Here is a 17,176-nt window from a genome sequence, read left to right as displayed (position 1 = left end):
GTGTGGTCTTGTCCCCACCTCTGCACAGAGGATGGGGGAAGAATGCAGCATCTCTTCATATCTGTGTGTCATGGATTTGGACCTTCACAGGGACAAAAGGTTATTTGTGGCTGAGGATACATCTGGAAAGGTCTTATGAAGGAGAGAGCATGCACTTTATGCATTCATATGTCTGGTTTCAAAGGATGGATTTGATGGATGTGACAAAATGAGGGGAGGAATCCCTGGCTGGTAGGAGGTGACATCTCCTGTACTTAGTGCACAGCCTTGAGGAAACCCACAGGAAAATCAACCTGAGGGGCAAGAACGCTAGTACCTAACTACGTCTGGAGTCTGTTTCTGTGGTTCTGACACAGCTCCGGGGACACAAGCATTAAGAAACTGAGGGGTCTCTTATGCTAGCACATTAGAATCTCAGGAACCAGGAAGGTAGGTCAGGAGGTGGGAGCTGAGTCCCTGAAATGGGCCTATGAGCAGGAAGTAGCTTAGATACCACCCACTTCAGACTCCACTCTGCCAAGGAAGCGGGAGACAACTGGAGGCCAGCACAGGGTAGCAAGTACTAGAGGTGTGGTCTCCCTTGGGGTTTACCTGAGCTTCTTTCTCTCCCCTTTGTTTAGAAGCTGCTTCCCAGCATGGCAGGCTTCTCAGCAGCTCCCCAAAACTCTGTTTGGGAGAGACCTCTCTATACCTTTCTGTGCCCACACCTCTCATGAAAGGGTCTACCTGACATCAGCTCAATGTGGGAGCCCAAGAAAACCTGCTTTGCAGTCATCCTTCAAAAATAAACAAACCAGAATTTCTCTTGGAGAATTTAGGAATTTGTACTACTTAATTATTTTAAAAAGGTCTGCTTCTCAACATGTTTATGACACAATATAAGCAAATAGGAAGTTGTTCCTTGCCTCTTTGCCCAGTTCCTCCTCGATTGTTATTTGAAGCATCCAATGGGACTAGGCCTATAGTCTGTAGTTGTTGACTGACTTCCGGGATGGCCAATGAGTTATCATTTTACGTTAAGCTCAGCAAAAGGTAAATTCTCTCCAGCATTCACTCTTTCTCACTGAGTCCCAAAACCACCATTTCTTTCCTTCAGATTTCAGACTGCATTTTCCTATTGTTTACGTAAGTAAAAAGTAGCAAGATTTTGTGGATATAAACTGTGTGATTTACAAACTCCAAGAACAGATTTTTAAATCATCAGGAAACAGCTGCCTGTATGTTGTTGGTTTTTTTAGATCAGTCAAATAAACTGGACATGGTGGTGCATGCCTGTGATCCTTGCAACTTTGAGAGGCTAAGGCAGAAGGGTCTCAAATTGGAAGCCAACCTGGGCAGCTTAGTAAAACCCTGTGTCAAAATTTAAAAAATAAAGAAATAAACATTTTAAAATGGTGGAGTACTTGCCTACCATGCATGAGGCTCTAGGTTCAATTCCCAGTACACACACACACACACACACACACACACACACACACACACACCTTACATTGAGGGAGAATTACATGATTTTCTAATCCCAGTAACTCTCAGGTACTGTGATCACCATCAGTTTTGATAACCACAAGCCAATATATCCTCCAGGAGAAACTAACTAACAAGTGGTGTGTATGTGTGTATGGTTTTTTTAAGTTCATGTGTTTTATTTTACAAATAACAGATTATTTATTTTGCAGTGCTAGGGATGGAACCCAGGGCCTTCCATATATATACCAGGCAGTTGCTCAGTCACTGAGGTACAAGGCTAGGTCCAGTCTGTGTATTTTAAACCTGAAAAATGAGCTGGCCATGGCTTATCAGTGGTTATAAAACCAGCTTGGTGGGTCACTGCAAGCATTTTTAAGAGTAAATATTATATCTTCCTAGTAAAATTAATACTCTTTGGTTTTATGCTTGAATGCATGTATTTGTATATAATTGTGCCTATATTAGTGAGGTCACCATATAAAACATGTTTTTCACTGGAATTTATGATCAAGAGTCTGAAAACTGCCTGTTTTTGTTTTTAATCTTTTTGAGACAGGGTTTCAATATGTAGTTCAGGCTGGCCTTGAACTTACTTTGTAGCCTAGGCTGGCCTCAAACTTGCGTTGATCCTCTTGCCTCACCCTCCCAAGTGCTGGAATTACAGGCATGTACCACCACACTTGGCGAAAACTGCCTGGTCTCATGTCAGTTGGGGACCATGCTGACTCCCAGATTGTCTATCCTGAGTTCCACAGTGCTGCTAATACTTAGCTAGTCCTTCCCTTTTTGTAGTATTGAATCCATGTTCTGCTATCAACCTAAACCCTATCTCGGCTTCCTGTAACCTGTCCAGCCCATTTCTACTTAGAGACACTGATAGCACATCTTACCTGCTACCTCTTTTCTTGTTGAAGAGATAGTTTTGATGAGTTTCTGCCATTTCACTCTATTAAAAGCCCTTCCCCTGACCACATGCCCTGACCTTCAGAACCACAGAAAGGTGATGAGTGATGATTTATTCCTCCTGGTGAGGTGAAGGGAACTCTTTACCATCAAGAAATGTCACTGTTTGTCTTGGGTGATTTCTGGGGCCATACAGTCCACTGTTTGGGATAGCTTCAGACTGTCTTTGTGTTAGTATCTGCAGAATGCGTCTTCATCCTTATATAGGTTTAAGGTGTATCTCTTTTTTTTTTATTTTAAAGAGTAAAAGAAGGATAACATAATAATAGGGGGGACTTACCAAATTACAGACAAAGTGGTAGGAAATTATCAATGGTTATTGTTTTACATATTGTTATCTACAAGATAGTTTCTCAGGAAAACAAATAGACAAATGATAGTGAGTTACAGACAAAAGAGGTAGGAGATTATCAATAGTTGTTGTACTATACTTAGATATCTTCAAAGTGGCTTCTAAAGAATATAAATAGAACTATACATGAGTGACCTACTGAATAATCATTCAATAATTCTCAATGGTTGTTGTAGGAAACACATAATAATAAACATGGATCCATTTATGAAATAGGATAGGAACAATACAAACATTACAGAGTTATGGATAGATTAGTAGGAAAATATCAATGACTGCTGTAATACATGGTGGTATCTTTCAAGTGGTTTCTCAGGAAGACAGAGATACACAAGAAGGATCTAACAAGTAGTTACAGCCTAAGGGTTGTCAAAAATCAAGTGAGCCGTCTGGGGCGAAAGCCATTTTTTGTAGCGTTTTCTCTCCAGCCTCCCATCGCATTGGGACCCCACAACCAGTTAGTGTCATCTCCCCAACTGTCAGCACAGGCAGAAGGAATCCTGCTGCAGACTTCTCCTGAATGCCACCACAGCCTGTACTGTCAGGGGAAGAAAGGCTTCCAGGCAGTCTCCGCAGGTATTGTGCAAGGTCCTCCTGGTTTACAGCTTCCAAGCGGCTCTCATGACCCTAGTTCAGCAGCTGCTCCTCCGCTGACTCTGGACCTTTCTGGTTCTCAATGGCAGGAGCAAGAGTGGCCCGTTGTATGGCATGTATTCCCAGGGGTTTTTCCATGTTTGAATGATTCACACACGTCCATGGGTGGGCATCTGCAGCAGGTGTGTGGTGGGCCAATTGTGTCAGTGTTTCTCTGTGTCATGATAGTTCTCAATTGAGCGGCGGCCAGCCTAAGGGCCGGCGTGCAGCAGCACTTGTCGCCGCATGGCTCCCCGTGCGCCAGGGGCCCTCCCTCCGGGGGCCTATGAGGCAGGGAGTGAGCCACCAGTCAAAAGACTGGCCCTCCCCGCCCGTGGCTTCCCAAGCACCGGGGGGCCCTCCCTCTAGGGGCCTACGAGGCAGGAAGCTAGCCAGCTGGAAGAACGGCGCTCCCCGCCCGTGGCACCCCATGCGCTGGAGGCCCTCCCTCCCGGGGCCTATGAGGCAGGGAGTGAGCCCCCAGGTCAAAAGACCGGCCCTCCCCGCCTGTGGCTCCCTGTGCGCCGGGTGCCCTCCTTCCGGGGGCCTGTGGTGTATCTCTTTTTAGCAAAATATAATTAGCCCTTGTTTAGCTTTATTTTTAAATCCAGATTGATTATTGTTAGTTTTAATTGAAATATTTAGTCTGTTTACATGTAGTGTAGTTGACATTTTTAAGTGTGCCTCCTATTTGCTTTCTTATTTTTCCTCCTACTCTTTTCTCCAGCCCTCTTTCTTTTTTCTCCTCCATTGCTATATTTTAAACTGGTTTAATAATTTTATTACTCCTTTCTCTTTCTCTGTTGGCTTGTTGATTTTACTTCTTTCTCAGTTATACTTTGGTTACTCCACAGCAACTTTTTTTTCTGTTATTGGCCAGACGCTAGATCCTGTCAGCCTAAAGGTTTGTAGGCTACATAGGTATCTATCTGTCCAGTAGTGAGACAGCCCTTTTGTTATAACCCTTTAAAAATATAAAACCATTCCTGGCCTGTGGGCCTTATAAAAACCATGCTGCAGGAGCATTGGCCCTTGGGCCATGACTCTGCCTAAGAGTCCACAACATGAACTTCATGGGGTCCACTATGCCTAGCACTTTATGCTACCCAGGCAATTCAAGGAGCTTGGGACTCTAATTCCATTTACTCACCTTCTGATTTCTGTATAATTATTCACATGTATTTTAATTATCTATATCTTCACTTCTGTAAATGTTGGTACTACCTTATAAAGTTAGTATTCACATTTACCAATGCATTTATTTCTCCTATAGTTCTTCATTCTTTCCTGCAACTCAGAACTCCCATGTGTGGTCATTTTCCCTTAATTTTATTACAGGTATGCTGGTTAAAAACAAAAAGGTTCTGTTGTTTAAAAATGCCGTAATATCCTCTTTGTTTTTATACTTTAAAACGAGTATTGTCAAGAGACATTCAATGAAATGCCCCACTCTATCTGTTTCTTTTTTTTTTTTTTTTTGGTTTTTCTCTGGTACAGGGAACCGACTCACTCTATAGTTGGATGAGTGTTGACAGATTTACATGCCCGTGGAACCACCACTGCCATCAATATAGTCCCCAGATGTTTTTTGTGCCCAACCCAACTCCTCTCTCTCCTTAATCTCAGACCCAGATATTTCTCACTGTATGGTAGATTTATCTTTTCTAGAACTTTATATAAATAGAAAGATACAGGATTTGCTCATTTGTATCTGACTCCTTTGCTCAATATGTCACCTCTGAGTTTGTCTCGGTTAAGGTATCGGCACTTTATTCCTTTCTTTGGCAAGCCACATTCCTGTCTCAATATCACAGTTTCTTGCTGATGGACATGTGGTTGTTTGGGCTGTTATGAACAAAGCTGCTACAATCAGTCATATACAGGTCATGTGTAGAAATACACATTCATTTCACCTGGGATGAATGCTTAATTATGGCATAGCTGGTTCATGTGGTAGGTGTGCAATAAATTTCATTTTAAAAGCTTCCAACTGCTCTCTGAAGTGGTGTACCAGCTTATATTCCTACCAGTGGATGAGTGTGCCCATTGTTCTCCATGCATGTCAACTTTGGGGATTCTTTTAATTGAGCTGTTCCAACAGATATATATAATGCAATATCATTATGATTTTAATTTGTATTTGCCTAATGACTCACATTGCTAAACAGCTTTTTATGTGCCACTGGCCATTAATTTATATTTAATAAAATGCATGTTCAACTCTCTTGCCAATTTTTAAATTGTGTTGTCTGTCCTCAAGAGTACTTGTGAATTTTGGAGTCAGTCTTAGATCTTTGTATTGTGAATATTTTTGTTCAGTCTCTGCCTTATGTTTTCATTTTCAAAACAATTCTTTGAGAACATAAGTTTTTCATTTTGATGAAGTTGAACTTAGTAGTTTTTTTCTTTTATGATTGTACTTTCTGGATCCCACCTCAAAAACTTCGCCTACTCTACCCAGTGTTATAAAGATTTTTCTCCTATTTTTCCCTAAGACTTTTATAGCTTTATCTTTAATGTTTAGGTTTGTGATCCATTTGAAGTTAATTTTATAAACAGTATACAGTAAAGGGAAAAGCTTTGCCCCCTATAGGTATCAGATTGTTCTAGCACCATGTGTGGAAATGACTTTTTCTCACTGAATTACTACTTTGATATCATAAATGAAAATCATCTGTTTATGATTATATAGTTCTACTGCATTGTTCTCTTTTATTGATCTGTGTGCCTGTCCTTATGTCAGTACCTCACTGTTTTGATCAGTGTAGCTATAGTGTAAGTCTATTCCTTTGAAATGGTTTTGGCTATTGCATTTTATATAAACCTAAGAATTAACCTATCAGTTGTAATATAAGCTTGATGAGATTTTGGTTAGGGTTGCATCCAATCTTTAAATTAGTTTGAGGAGAATTACCATCTTACTAGTATTGAATTTTCTTATCCATGAACATAGTATACCTGTGTTTAAATTTTACTTTTATCTTATAAATTTGTTCATTTCCTACCACTTTGTCTGTAATTCAGTATTGCTTGTATTGTTCTTACGCTATTTTGTAGATGGATATCTGTTAATATGTTTTTCTTCTTTTATTTTTAAAATAAATTTTAAAAATAAAAATAAAAATGTCATCAAGCATCTCCAGCTGTGATAGTCTCAGTGTAAAGCAGTGACGTACTCTTTTGGGAGGAGTGTTGATTCAAGTGGGTTCCAAAGGAATACACTTTATAAGTGGAAGAAAGTCAAAGACAAGTGTTTGGAGGATTTTTTTTGTGAGAGCTAGGGAGCTCCTAAGGGCTCTTTCCTATCTGATCCAGGTTATGACCAGTGACATGGGGATTTGGACCCCAGAAGAGAGGCACACTATTGAGATTTGAACCAGGTCACATATAGTCCTAAACCAAGTCTTCCTTTTTCACTGCTGTTCGTTGCATTTAGTTTCTGGAGTTGTAGGTGCTGAGAGCATGTTGCTAAGGCTGCAGGAGTCTGCTGGAGACGGAGCATCTGGAGTGTGTGCACCTTCTTTACTAACCGTTCTTGCTGTGGCCCATTTTGTACCCTCTCTCCAGTTTTTGAAAGTCTGTTGTACACCTGCTTGAGCAACTACAGTGTGTCAGCCATTGTGCTTTATACACATCATCTCAGTTAGCTTAACCAGATGAAATGGGTCCTTATTGACATCCACAGATGAAGAAACTAAGCACAAAAGAAGTTGAATAGTACAAATAATGAAAGTCTCAGAGGTGCATTCCAGCCTTGGTTCTAGGACTTGTGTGTTTAGCTATGGTGTGTTCTGTCCTACCCTCCTCTGAGTCTGGGGATACCCATGCGATTTACATATTTGTTCACTATGATTCCATAAATGCTGAGTATGTCTGTCTTCCATAATCATTGGCATATGGTCTTCGGTGTTCTTTGTGCTGTTTAGTTTCAACTGTATGCATCTCACAAACATTTTTAAAATTAATTTCAAGATTTTTATTGTTTAATAATAACATATAAAAATATCATTGATTTTTGCATAATGACTTCATTTCTCTAAACTTGCTAACCTTACTTATTCTGATAGCTGTTTTATAAATTCCTTGTCTGTATACATAACTATATCGTCTGAATGTTTATAGTTTTACTTTTTCCTTTCAAAACTTTATGTTTTTAATTTCTTTGTGTTGTTTTATTATATCACAAAATGCTTCCAGTACACTGTTAAGTAGGAGCAATAAAACTGGGCACCCACGCCCTGTCTCAAAGATCAATTAAAGAAAAAATATTTTGTGGTACACTATTAAGTATAATGTTTTCTGAGGACTTTTTCTGGGTATCCATTATCAGTTGAGGAAGTTCCTTTCTTTTTTTTTTTTTTTGGTTTTTCTCCGGTGCCGGGAACCAAACTCACGACCTTGCGCTTGCCAGGCAGGCGCGTTTGCCGCCGAGCTAAATCCCCAGCCCCCGAGGAAGTTCCTTTCTACACTTAGTTTTCAGAGAGTTTTTATATGAACCAGTACTGAAATTATTTGAAACACTTTCCTTTTACCTGTTGAGATGATGGTATGCTTCTTTTCCTCTGTTCTGTGTGTTAGATTATGTTGTTGATGTTCAAAGATTATAGGAATCTTGTGTGTGTTCTTATGACTAGCTCTGCTCATCCTGGTGTCACTCTGTTACACAGCCTCATTCCACTTGCCAGTTCACAAGAACTGACTGTTGTACTTTTGCCTTTACAGCTGGAGACCATAGCCAGGCCTCCTGTATTTCTCTCAGCTTGGCCCACCTGTTCCATGAGTGTCCCCATTGGTGTGCTCCTGAAACTCAAGGGAAAACATGCTCCCCACTACTACCCTTTCCTCTGGGGTGCCTTTGTTCCTGTCATGTGCATCCATTGTCTACTTAAAATGTTTTGTATTAAATTTTCTCTGTTTAATTTATAGATCTTTCTTTTTTAATTCTCTCCTGACCAGACCTATACTAATACTTGTTCACCTAAGGATTATGTGTATTTTTCTTTTACTGTTTTTCAAGGTTTTCTCTTTTTGGCCTTCGGCAGATGTGTCTTGATGTGCCTACATGGGCATTCTGTGTGTGTGTGTGTGTGTGTGTGTGTGTGTGTGTGTGTATGTGTGTGTGTGTGTGTGTGTGTAATAATGGGAATGGTCCAGGAGCTTCCCACTGAGCTACCTTCCCAGACCTTCTATTTTTTATTTTGAAACAGCATCTCACTAAGTAAGTTGCCCAAGCTGGGCTGGAATTTGCAGTCCTCCTGCCTCAGCCTCCCACAGTGTTAGGAGTACAGGTATGCACTACAACGCCTCACTGTTTATGGAGATTTTCAAAATATTCATCCTGTCTTGTATCTATGGCATTTCTTGGCCTGTATGCTGTGGACTGAATTATGTACCTCTAAAATTCATGTTTAATCTCCAAAATGCTAGTATGTAGAGATGGAGCTCTTGGGAGATAATTAGTTTTAGATGAAGTGTTGAGAGTGAAACTATTACAATGGGATTAGTGCCTTATAAGTAGAGGAAGAAACACGTGTGTGTATGTGTGTGTGTGTGTGTGTGTGTGTGTGTGTGTGTGTGTGTGTTTACATGTTGAAAATAACCTTTTCTCTAAATGTTGATTACGGTGTTTTTTACCGTGGTAGGAATTTAACATATTCCCCAGCATACACACAGCCTTTCTAGTTGTTCTCCAGGTGAGAATGGTCTGAATCACCAATCTGCTCTTACCAGTTATCATCAGAACCCCAAGAGGCACACAGGAGCACATGTTGTGTGGGACCTCACTGACTCAGCTTGTTAGATGGTATCACAGTGACTCCAGTTGTATGTGGCAGCATTAAAAACCATGGCTTCACATCTGGGATCCCACTGTGCTATGGAAAGGTGACTGTATCCACTGTGTTTCTCACTGGGCTTTCTTGTTTCCCTCTCCTGCTGACTACTCAGACATGTCTTGACCCAGTGGGAAGAGAGATTCTTCTCTGACTTTAAAATTGCAAACTATTCAGGCTCGTCTCATGTGTTATGATTTGTGATCCTGGTCTTCACTCAGAAGGACCATATCACTGGCATCCATGAGTGACTGAATACTAGTGCTGTGTAAGGAGTTAAGCCAGTGTTAAAGATGCTTGGATTGTGCCCATTTTAAGTAAGGAAATGTTTAAGAAAACATATTGGGAAAGAGTATCATAGATATGTATCGTATTTTGGCACAGAGGAATGTTAGCCCATCAAAAGATATTTTCTTGAGTCTCACAAAAATTCATTATCTAGTGCATTAGTTACTGATCTATGAGTTTTTCCTCATAGGTTTGCATTTTTATGATGATTTGGAAAATATCTTATACATCTTTATGTATAGTTTCAATATATTGATGGGAGCAAATATATATACTCATACATATCACTACAAGTATACACAAATTCATGCATCTCTCTCCACAGTCTGTGAGCTTTTTCCTTTCCCCCAGTCCTGAGGCCTGATACACAGCTTTTGCCTTACCTAAGACCTCACCATTGTGCACTGACCTCATTTTTCAAAAGAACTGTTTTTAGAGGAAATCACCAGTCTTACCTCCCTATGACCTTTATCAGGGAACATTCTAAGTGATGAATCATTAGTGTCATAATGATCTTGCCCCAGGTTCTCCACACCATCTTTTTTTAAGAGTCGTTGAGATTAAACAAAGTAAAAGTGTGTCCTACTTGGATTGAACTTTATCTGTGCTATACATTTATAAAGGAATACATTTTAAAATATTTTCTCTAATTTTCAAAAGTATTTACTTTAGCTTCCCTCATTAAAAGTGAGAAAAATTTCATTTTTTTCATTATATTATGTAAAGACTATATTTGTAGCACATATACTATTATTACATGCAGAAAATATTAAAAATCACCCATAATCTCTGCCGTGCCAAGATAATCATTTTAATACTTTGCTGCATACCCTTCCACACTATTTACTAAATGTTTGTGAGGGTTTGGGTTATTTTTTTTTATTTTATTTTTGTTTTCAGTACAGGAAATTAAACCCAGGGAGTTCTCTGGAGTTATACCCCCAGCCCTTTTTCAGGTTTTATTTTGAGACAGGGTCTCACTAAGTTGCCCAAGCTGGGCTCAAACTTAGGATCCTCCTGCCTCAGCCTCACAGAGTGCTATATTACAGGCATGTACCACAATGGCAGGCTTATTTCTGGGTATTTTTAACACAAATGCAAGCATTCCTATTCATAGTGAGTTGTTTCCATGCATTTCAAGTTATTTGGTTTCTGTGCATAAAGAGATACCTGGAGGGATGATAAACAAAAATGTTTCTAGTGGCTTTTAGATGATGGCATTCAGACCATTTGTATTATCTTCTCTGTTCCTTTTTAAAATTCTCATCTATTTTTTAATGATCTTGTAACATTTTCTTAGAAACCATGATTTTTCACCAATCATTCTGCTTACAAACAGCATTGTGAAGGGCTTCCAGCATGTATGAGCAGCCATCTACATACACAAGGTCCTCGCCGTCAGAGAGTTCCTAGGTGCAAATGTGGCATTTAAGGCAGAGACGCCCACAGCACCCTGCAACAGCAAAGCCAGAACAGCAGGCCCCAGTACAGGGTGGGGGAGGCATGGAGAATGTCTTCCAAGAGGAAGGGAGTTGAGCTGGAAAATGAGGGGTTTATCTAGGCCCATACCAGGAAGACAGGAGGACAGTCTGCACAAATCTGAGAGCAATGTGGATGTCTGCTAAGGACCAGTGATACTGCTGGAAAGCTATACATTTTGTAAAAGAGAAAAATGGAGAGATATAGAAAGTAATACAAGAAGGTGAATGTGAATATGTGGATTACTGAATTGCCCACATGCCACCTGTGCCATCGGCTGTTCTGGGGAAAAGGCATTGAACAGGAGGGGTACAGAGGTCTATTGGGCAGCAACACCTGGTGGGTCTGAGAAGGAAGCTGATTCTAGGAGAGCCAGCCAGCTGAATCCTGGGAGTGGCCAGTCCTGTGTCGCTGCCATGCTCAGGCTTTGGCTGGGGCTGCCCAGAGAGGAGTAAGGCCTCACCTGAGAGCCACCTTGGATGTTGAGCACGCACAGCTAGAGGGCATCACCTAATGCCACTTTTTCCTTTGAGGATCTGGGCAGTGTCCATAGCTGCCACACTTCCACAAAAAGTTAGGATTCTATCCACAGAATGACAAAGAGCCATCAGCATGAGTGGGAACAGTTGTTTTTTAAGTAGAAGTAACATGACTCAGACTTGTGGGCTGTTGCAATTATGCAGTGTGCTTAGCACTCTGCCAAAAACTGTAAGGAGATTGATATATATCGAGGAAAGAAAGTCATTGTCCATAGGAATTTATTATCTAGGTACCCAGAAAGAAAACTAACATATATGGAACAATGGTGTAATAAAAGGGTGCAAAGAAGGGTACAGTGGAGTGCCCAAGAGGGTCAGAGGAGAGTGTGGCTTCTCGTCAGGTCCAGTTTAATAGGAATTTGAGATGGAAAGGCATTTAACAGACACTGATTAAATGTCACCTATGCAGGGGTCCTTGTGGAGAAGGTGATAGTGTAACAGGGCTATTGGGACAGCCAGGTATAGAAGGGACTTTGCAGGGCTAGGGTACACAGCCACCTTGAGTGACTGCACAGATGGTTATGAAGACATCAGGGAGGGTAAGGGAAGAAGAGGGTGGCCCAAGAGGAAAAGTGCCAGGAAGGTATATCAAAGCTGGCTCCAGGCTCAGGTCCTGGGGATCGGGTTGTTGAAGAGCACATTGTGCAGGAGCAGCACTGGAGATGCCATAGATAGCCTGCATGTTGAAGTCAAGAAAGATGAATCCTGGCAAGCAACAGGAAGCTTCAGAGGTGCCCCAATGTCTGGGGGAAGGTGAAAATAAGTCCTTTGCGTGACAGCCTACTGGGGAGACTGGGGGGACTGGGTGCCCTTCCCATGGAGGTATTACTGCCTGATGCTATGTTTGCTTTTGGCATGCAACCCATTTTATTTTAGTCTCTGAGTTGCACATACGGTTAGCTTTCGTGACTCAGAGCAGAGAGGCAGGATGCAGAAGTCACCCTTCCACAGCACAGCTGGGACTAGAATATGGCTTTTCTCATCTTTTAATCCAATGATCTGTTCCCAAACCACAGCTTCTCACACTTTTCACATACAGATTCATCCTTAACACTGGATTTAAACTTTTAAAATGCCACCTTGATTACTAATGAAATTCTCTAGGGAGCAGAGAAGCTTTTGGAGTAAAATAGTCTTAAATGTAAATCTGATGCTCCAGCTGCATGGATTCTTCCGGGTCCTGCAGCAGCAGCGCTTAATGATCCAAACAGCCTCCGAGGCTTGTGGGTATGATAGTCTTCAGATCAGATCCTATAGATAGGAAAACCAAAACCATGTCTGAAATGACTTAATTCTGAATGACAAGAAGAGCAAGGAAAGTGAACTCGTTTCTAACTTTGTCATCCCAAGAAGGACCTGGCTGTGAACAAACTGAGAATCCACACAAATGGAGATCTCACGTAGGTAGATCCTGAACTTCTCTGGAGCCTTTGATGAATGGTGTAACCTAGTGGTTTATTTGGGTTTTTCTTGCCATGTGTGCTTGCTGCTCAAAGGAGGGTGAGTTGGCTCCCATTTTAAACTTCTTGTTGGAATAGCTATGTGCACACTGCGGGTGCTCAGCCTGTCACATGTTTCTGGTATTTTCTCATCTGGTGGGAGGCTGTTTTGATCCTGCTGGCATTGTGCCCAGAACTCTATATAGACTGAAAAGGCTGACATCTAGCTAGGAAAGGTTTGCTTTGGTGCTTAGTAGGCTAATGTGTATGTAGTGGAGAATTTGGCCATGCCCAAAGAAAGTCTGGTCTTTGTCCCCAGCTTCTACAAGGCCACTTATGTCAGGTCAGGTAGGAGTGTCTTTGTGTGGGCCAGGGCCAGCCATACCGAGCAGTCCTGGGGTGAGCTCTCCACAGCAGGAAGACCAGCCTATGGTCTCTAGATCTTTGAGTCCTATAGCGGTCAACTGGTGGCTGAGATCAGTCCATCAGTCAGCCATACCTGTGCAGTGGAGCTTGGGTGGCCTTGCTGGTTGACAGTGTTGCAGTTATGCAATGTGCTTAGCACTCTGCCAAAAACTGTAAGGAGATTAATATATATCAAGGAGAGAAAGTCATTGTAGAAATTTACTGTTGTTATATCCATCCTGAGAGTGTAGCATGCTCAGACTCTAGAGAGGACACAGAAAGTCCACCCAATGAAGCTTTTCTGAATGGTCTTGTGGTCTGACTACTGACCTGTATTTCTCTGCAGAAAATACTAACCAAGATGGTAAGCATGTTCAGGGCATCCTAGTGAAGTACTAGAACTAAGGGGGTTGGGAACCCTTCGCTTGTGGATGGCATCAGTAGCTGGAGCTGTCTGGAGGAGCTAAAGATACATTGACAAGAGAGAGAACTTGTGACAAGTGCTTAGGACAAGTACCTTCCATCCTTACTCCCTGCATACTGGGGCACTTGTATGTTTGTTAATCCTAGGCACAAGGGGTCAAAATGGTGATCAAGTATTCTTCAACTGTGCCACTGTGATGAAGAGGATGGCAGGTGTCTAGCCAGGCCCTGAACCTGGGGAAAGTGGAAAGGTGTGGTGTATATGCTGGAGTGTTATGGTTTGTGTCTGGGTGTCCCCCCAAAGCTTCATGTGTTCATGGGGCAGGCTTTTAGAATTTGATTGATTATGGGTGTGAGAGCTGCACCCGCCCTGGGGTGGATAGTTTGCATATGTAAGGGAGAGCAAGAGGCTGCTTGCGGCCATTCCTGGCTTTTGTGCTTGTTGCTTTTGCTGTGTTCTGCCACCATGATCTGTAGCCCTCTGCCATGTGCCACTCTGCCTTGTAACCTGCCAAGTATGGACTGAAACCTCCACAAACTAAGCAAAATAAACCTTTCCTTCCTTAATTTTGGGTGTAAAGTATTTTGTCTCAGCAACGAGAGAAAAGTAACCAAGACATGGAGCCATGGGCAGGGGCCGTAATGGAGAATTGTACATGGTGGTGTGTACCCCTGTACAGCTGGGACCACACAGCTAAACCCAGGGTCCAGTCTGTGGGCCATGCTGGAGAGGGTTGGCCCATATGGAGAGGGTTTTCAGCATGTATATTTCTCATCTACAGACATGAGTAAATGTTTCAGAGCTCCATGTCCACCCTGGGATAACCACAACACCCCTTTCTGTCCCTTCCTAGGGCCATGTGCCTTCCAGGCAGCTGGCCCAGTGTGCAGTGGTACTTGAGAGCCACCTGGAGATCTCTGGTAAAGTGACTTCCTGGGCTGTTTCTTGAGTTCCTAAAGAAACTTCAGTCTGGGAGGTGTCTCTGCCCTCATTTAGCCTGTGGACAAAGCTGTTTTGTGGTTTACTGGAGAAGGCAACCCTGCTTTCCCTGTGTGTGACCTGGCCCACTGAAGCAAGAGTTCACCTCACAGCCTTGGTCTTTTCTCCGTGGTGAGTTCTGATGATGCCCCACTGCCAGACAGAGTTGCTTTGCAGTCCTTCTGTGACCAGCCCTGGGGCTATGTGTGCAAACCTCCTTGTTTGGAACCAGTGTCTCCCTGTAGAAGTACAAATTCTTTCTTGAATTTAGAAAGCTTTTTTTGGACTTATAATGTCACTGCTTTAGAGAATTACTTTGATTTCTTGATCTCACGTTTCTTATCCCATCACTGCACGTCCTTGAAGAAACAGAAAGTATTTTTGTTCCTAAATGAAAAGGCAAGGAGAGAGCACAGATGTGGCAGAACCATGTGGAAGTCAGAATGGCCTATACTCCATCCTGAGGTGCAGCTTCTGAATGTTGCTCAGACAGTGGCAATTATTTAAGCCACAGACAGTGCTTCGAATGGTTGGCTGCAGTGGGAATTATTATCTGTTCAATCTTGATAAATAGCAGGGATCATACTCTAGACTCTAAACCAAATTGCTATGAACATTTTCCTTCTGGGAGAAAAAGAGTCTCAGTCAGATGTAATTAAGCTTACTACCTGGTGGATAAAATTAAGCTTACTGTGGAGCAGGAAGAAACGTGCCCACACCTCAGGGTTTTGCACATGCTGTTGCCACTGTACACACACCCTTCCTGCTGTAGCACCATGGCCACCTGAACCAGACCAGTGCTCCATACAGCCATCCTTCACTACTCTTTTTAAACTGACAGCATCCTTGTCACCTCCTCTGTCACCCTCTACATGTCCTGTCTGCTGCATTTGTCCTCCCCATATGCACATGTTTATTGCCCACTAGACCATAAACTCCATGGTTTGGGCCTTGGTTAGTCATCCCCATGCATAACCCTTTTGCTAATACTCTTACTGATTTATCTGTTGGAATGTATGGAAGATAAGCAGACCTCAGAGGGAGCCCTTTCTTGGTTCTCTGGAGTTGACAGCACACATCTACAGTGTGGGAGCCACAGGGAGGGATCATAATGGAGTGTTGTAGAAGGTGGTGTAGACTGGTTTACAGCCAGTTCCATACAGCTATCCCCAGAGTCCAGTCTATGGTCCGTGCTGCAGATGTCGAACCATCTGTTACCAGTGGGTTTGACCCCTCCACCCAGGGTACTTGAAGAAACTGTCCATGTGTAGATGTGGAGGGGGAGAAAGAGCAACATGGAAGTTGAGCTTCTAAGGAGTGACCTGTGGAAATTTGTATTCTCCTTGAGAAGGAACTACATAGGAACTTTGAAAGTCATAGAGGAGGAAAGGAGGTCTTCCTTGCTCCACACTCAGCATCCCCCTCCTACTAGTCTGAGGCTTCATTTCCTCTCCCACCTTTGTCTCCTGCCTCTATTAGCTGTTGTAATAGCCAGATGGCACTAATGGAAGACACATCATGTTTTCTAGGATTCCTGGCCGGCTGAATGACCGGAGGACTCCTCTGGGTGAGCTGAACTGGATCTTCACAGCTATCACAGACACCATCGCGTGGAACGTGCTCCCCCGGGGTGAGGCTGCAGGCTGGCTGGCTACTTGGGGGAACTGCTGACCCTTGGGTAGGAGAGTAGTTGAAGGGGATCAATGCATTCTTCAGTGAGGAAAACTGATGGGAACAAGAGGAGGAGTTGAAAAGGATACAGCCAGATCCTAAGAAGGTCTCTTTGAGGAGGAAAGAATGACCATGTGTTGGGTACAGGGAGCAGTGGTACACAGTACTCAGCATCAGCCCCCATACTGAGCACCAGCCTGTGCTTTCCTGGCTGGGCTCAGGGCTTGGCTTTCTTCTTTGGTTTTGGCACTGTCCTTGCTCCCTGAAACCAGAATTGCTATTCTAAGATTTATTTGTATTTTTTGTCTCTTGGTTGCTTATTTGCATATAAGCTGTCATGTGGATGTGTGCCTATGTGTGTATGTACTTATATGCATATATGTGTTTATGTGTTGTATGTGTTTATATTTATAGTGAAAGTATGTGTTAATCACAGCCTGGTAGTAGTAATTTGGGATAGATGTAAATTTGTACATTTGCCTTTAAATGCTGGGCACCAGTCTATGAAGACTCCTTTTATCTTTTATCTGCCCTCAGATCTTTTCCAAAAGCTCTTCAGACAAGACCTGCTGGTGGCAAGTCTATTTCGAAATTTTTTATTGGCAGAAAGGATCATGAGATCATACAATTGCACCCCTGTCAGCAGCCCCCGACTCCCACCAACTTACATGCATGCGATGTGGTAAGTATCCTGGTTGATGGCACTG

General features: G+C 42.4%; 1 protein-coding gene across 3 annotated transcripts in view; it reads left to right on the top strand.

Moving 5' to 3' along the window:
* The window catches only part of Rptor (regulatory associated protein of MTOR, complex 1), a 392,354-nt gene that overhangs the window by 249,293 nt on the left and 125,885 nt on the right, over positions 1-17,176 (top strand). For all 3 annotated transcript variants that reach the window (XM_005407318.2, XM_005407317.2, XM_013506089.1), the window contains 2 exons: positions 16,328-16,428; positions 17,007-17,151. In XM_005407318.2, coding sequence (XP_005407375.1) covers positions 16,328-16,428; positions 17,007-17,151 — 246 coding nt within the window. The remainder of the gene's footprint in view (positions 1-16,327; positions 16,429-17,006; positions 17,152-17,176) is intronic.

Source organism: Chinchilla lanigera, unplaced genomic scaffold (genome assembly GCF_000276665.1).
Source record: "Chinchilla lanigera isolate Chin_1 unplaced genomic scaffold, ChiLan1.0 scaffold00105, whole genome shotgun sequence".
Lineage (NCBI taxonomy): Eukaryota > Metazoa > Chordata > Mammalia > Rodentia > Chinchillidae > Chinchilla > Chinchilla lanigera.
This window is presented reverse-complemented; position numbering and strand designations above follow the sequence as displayed.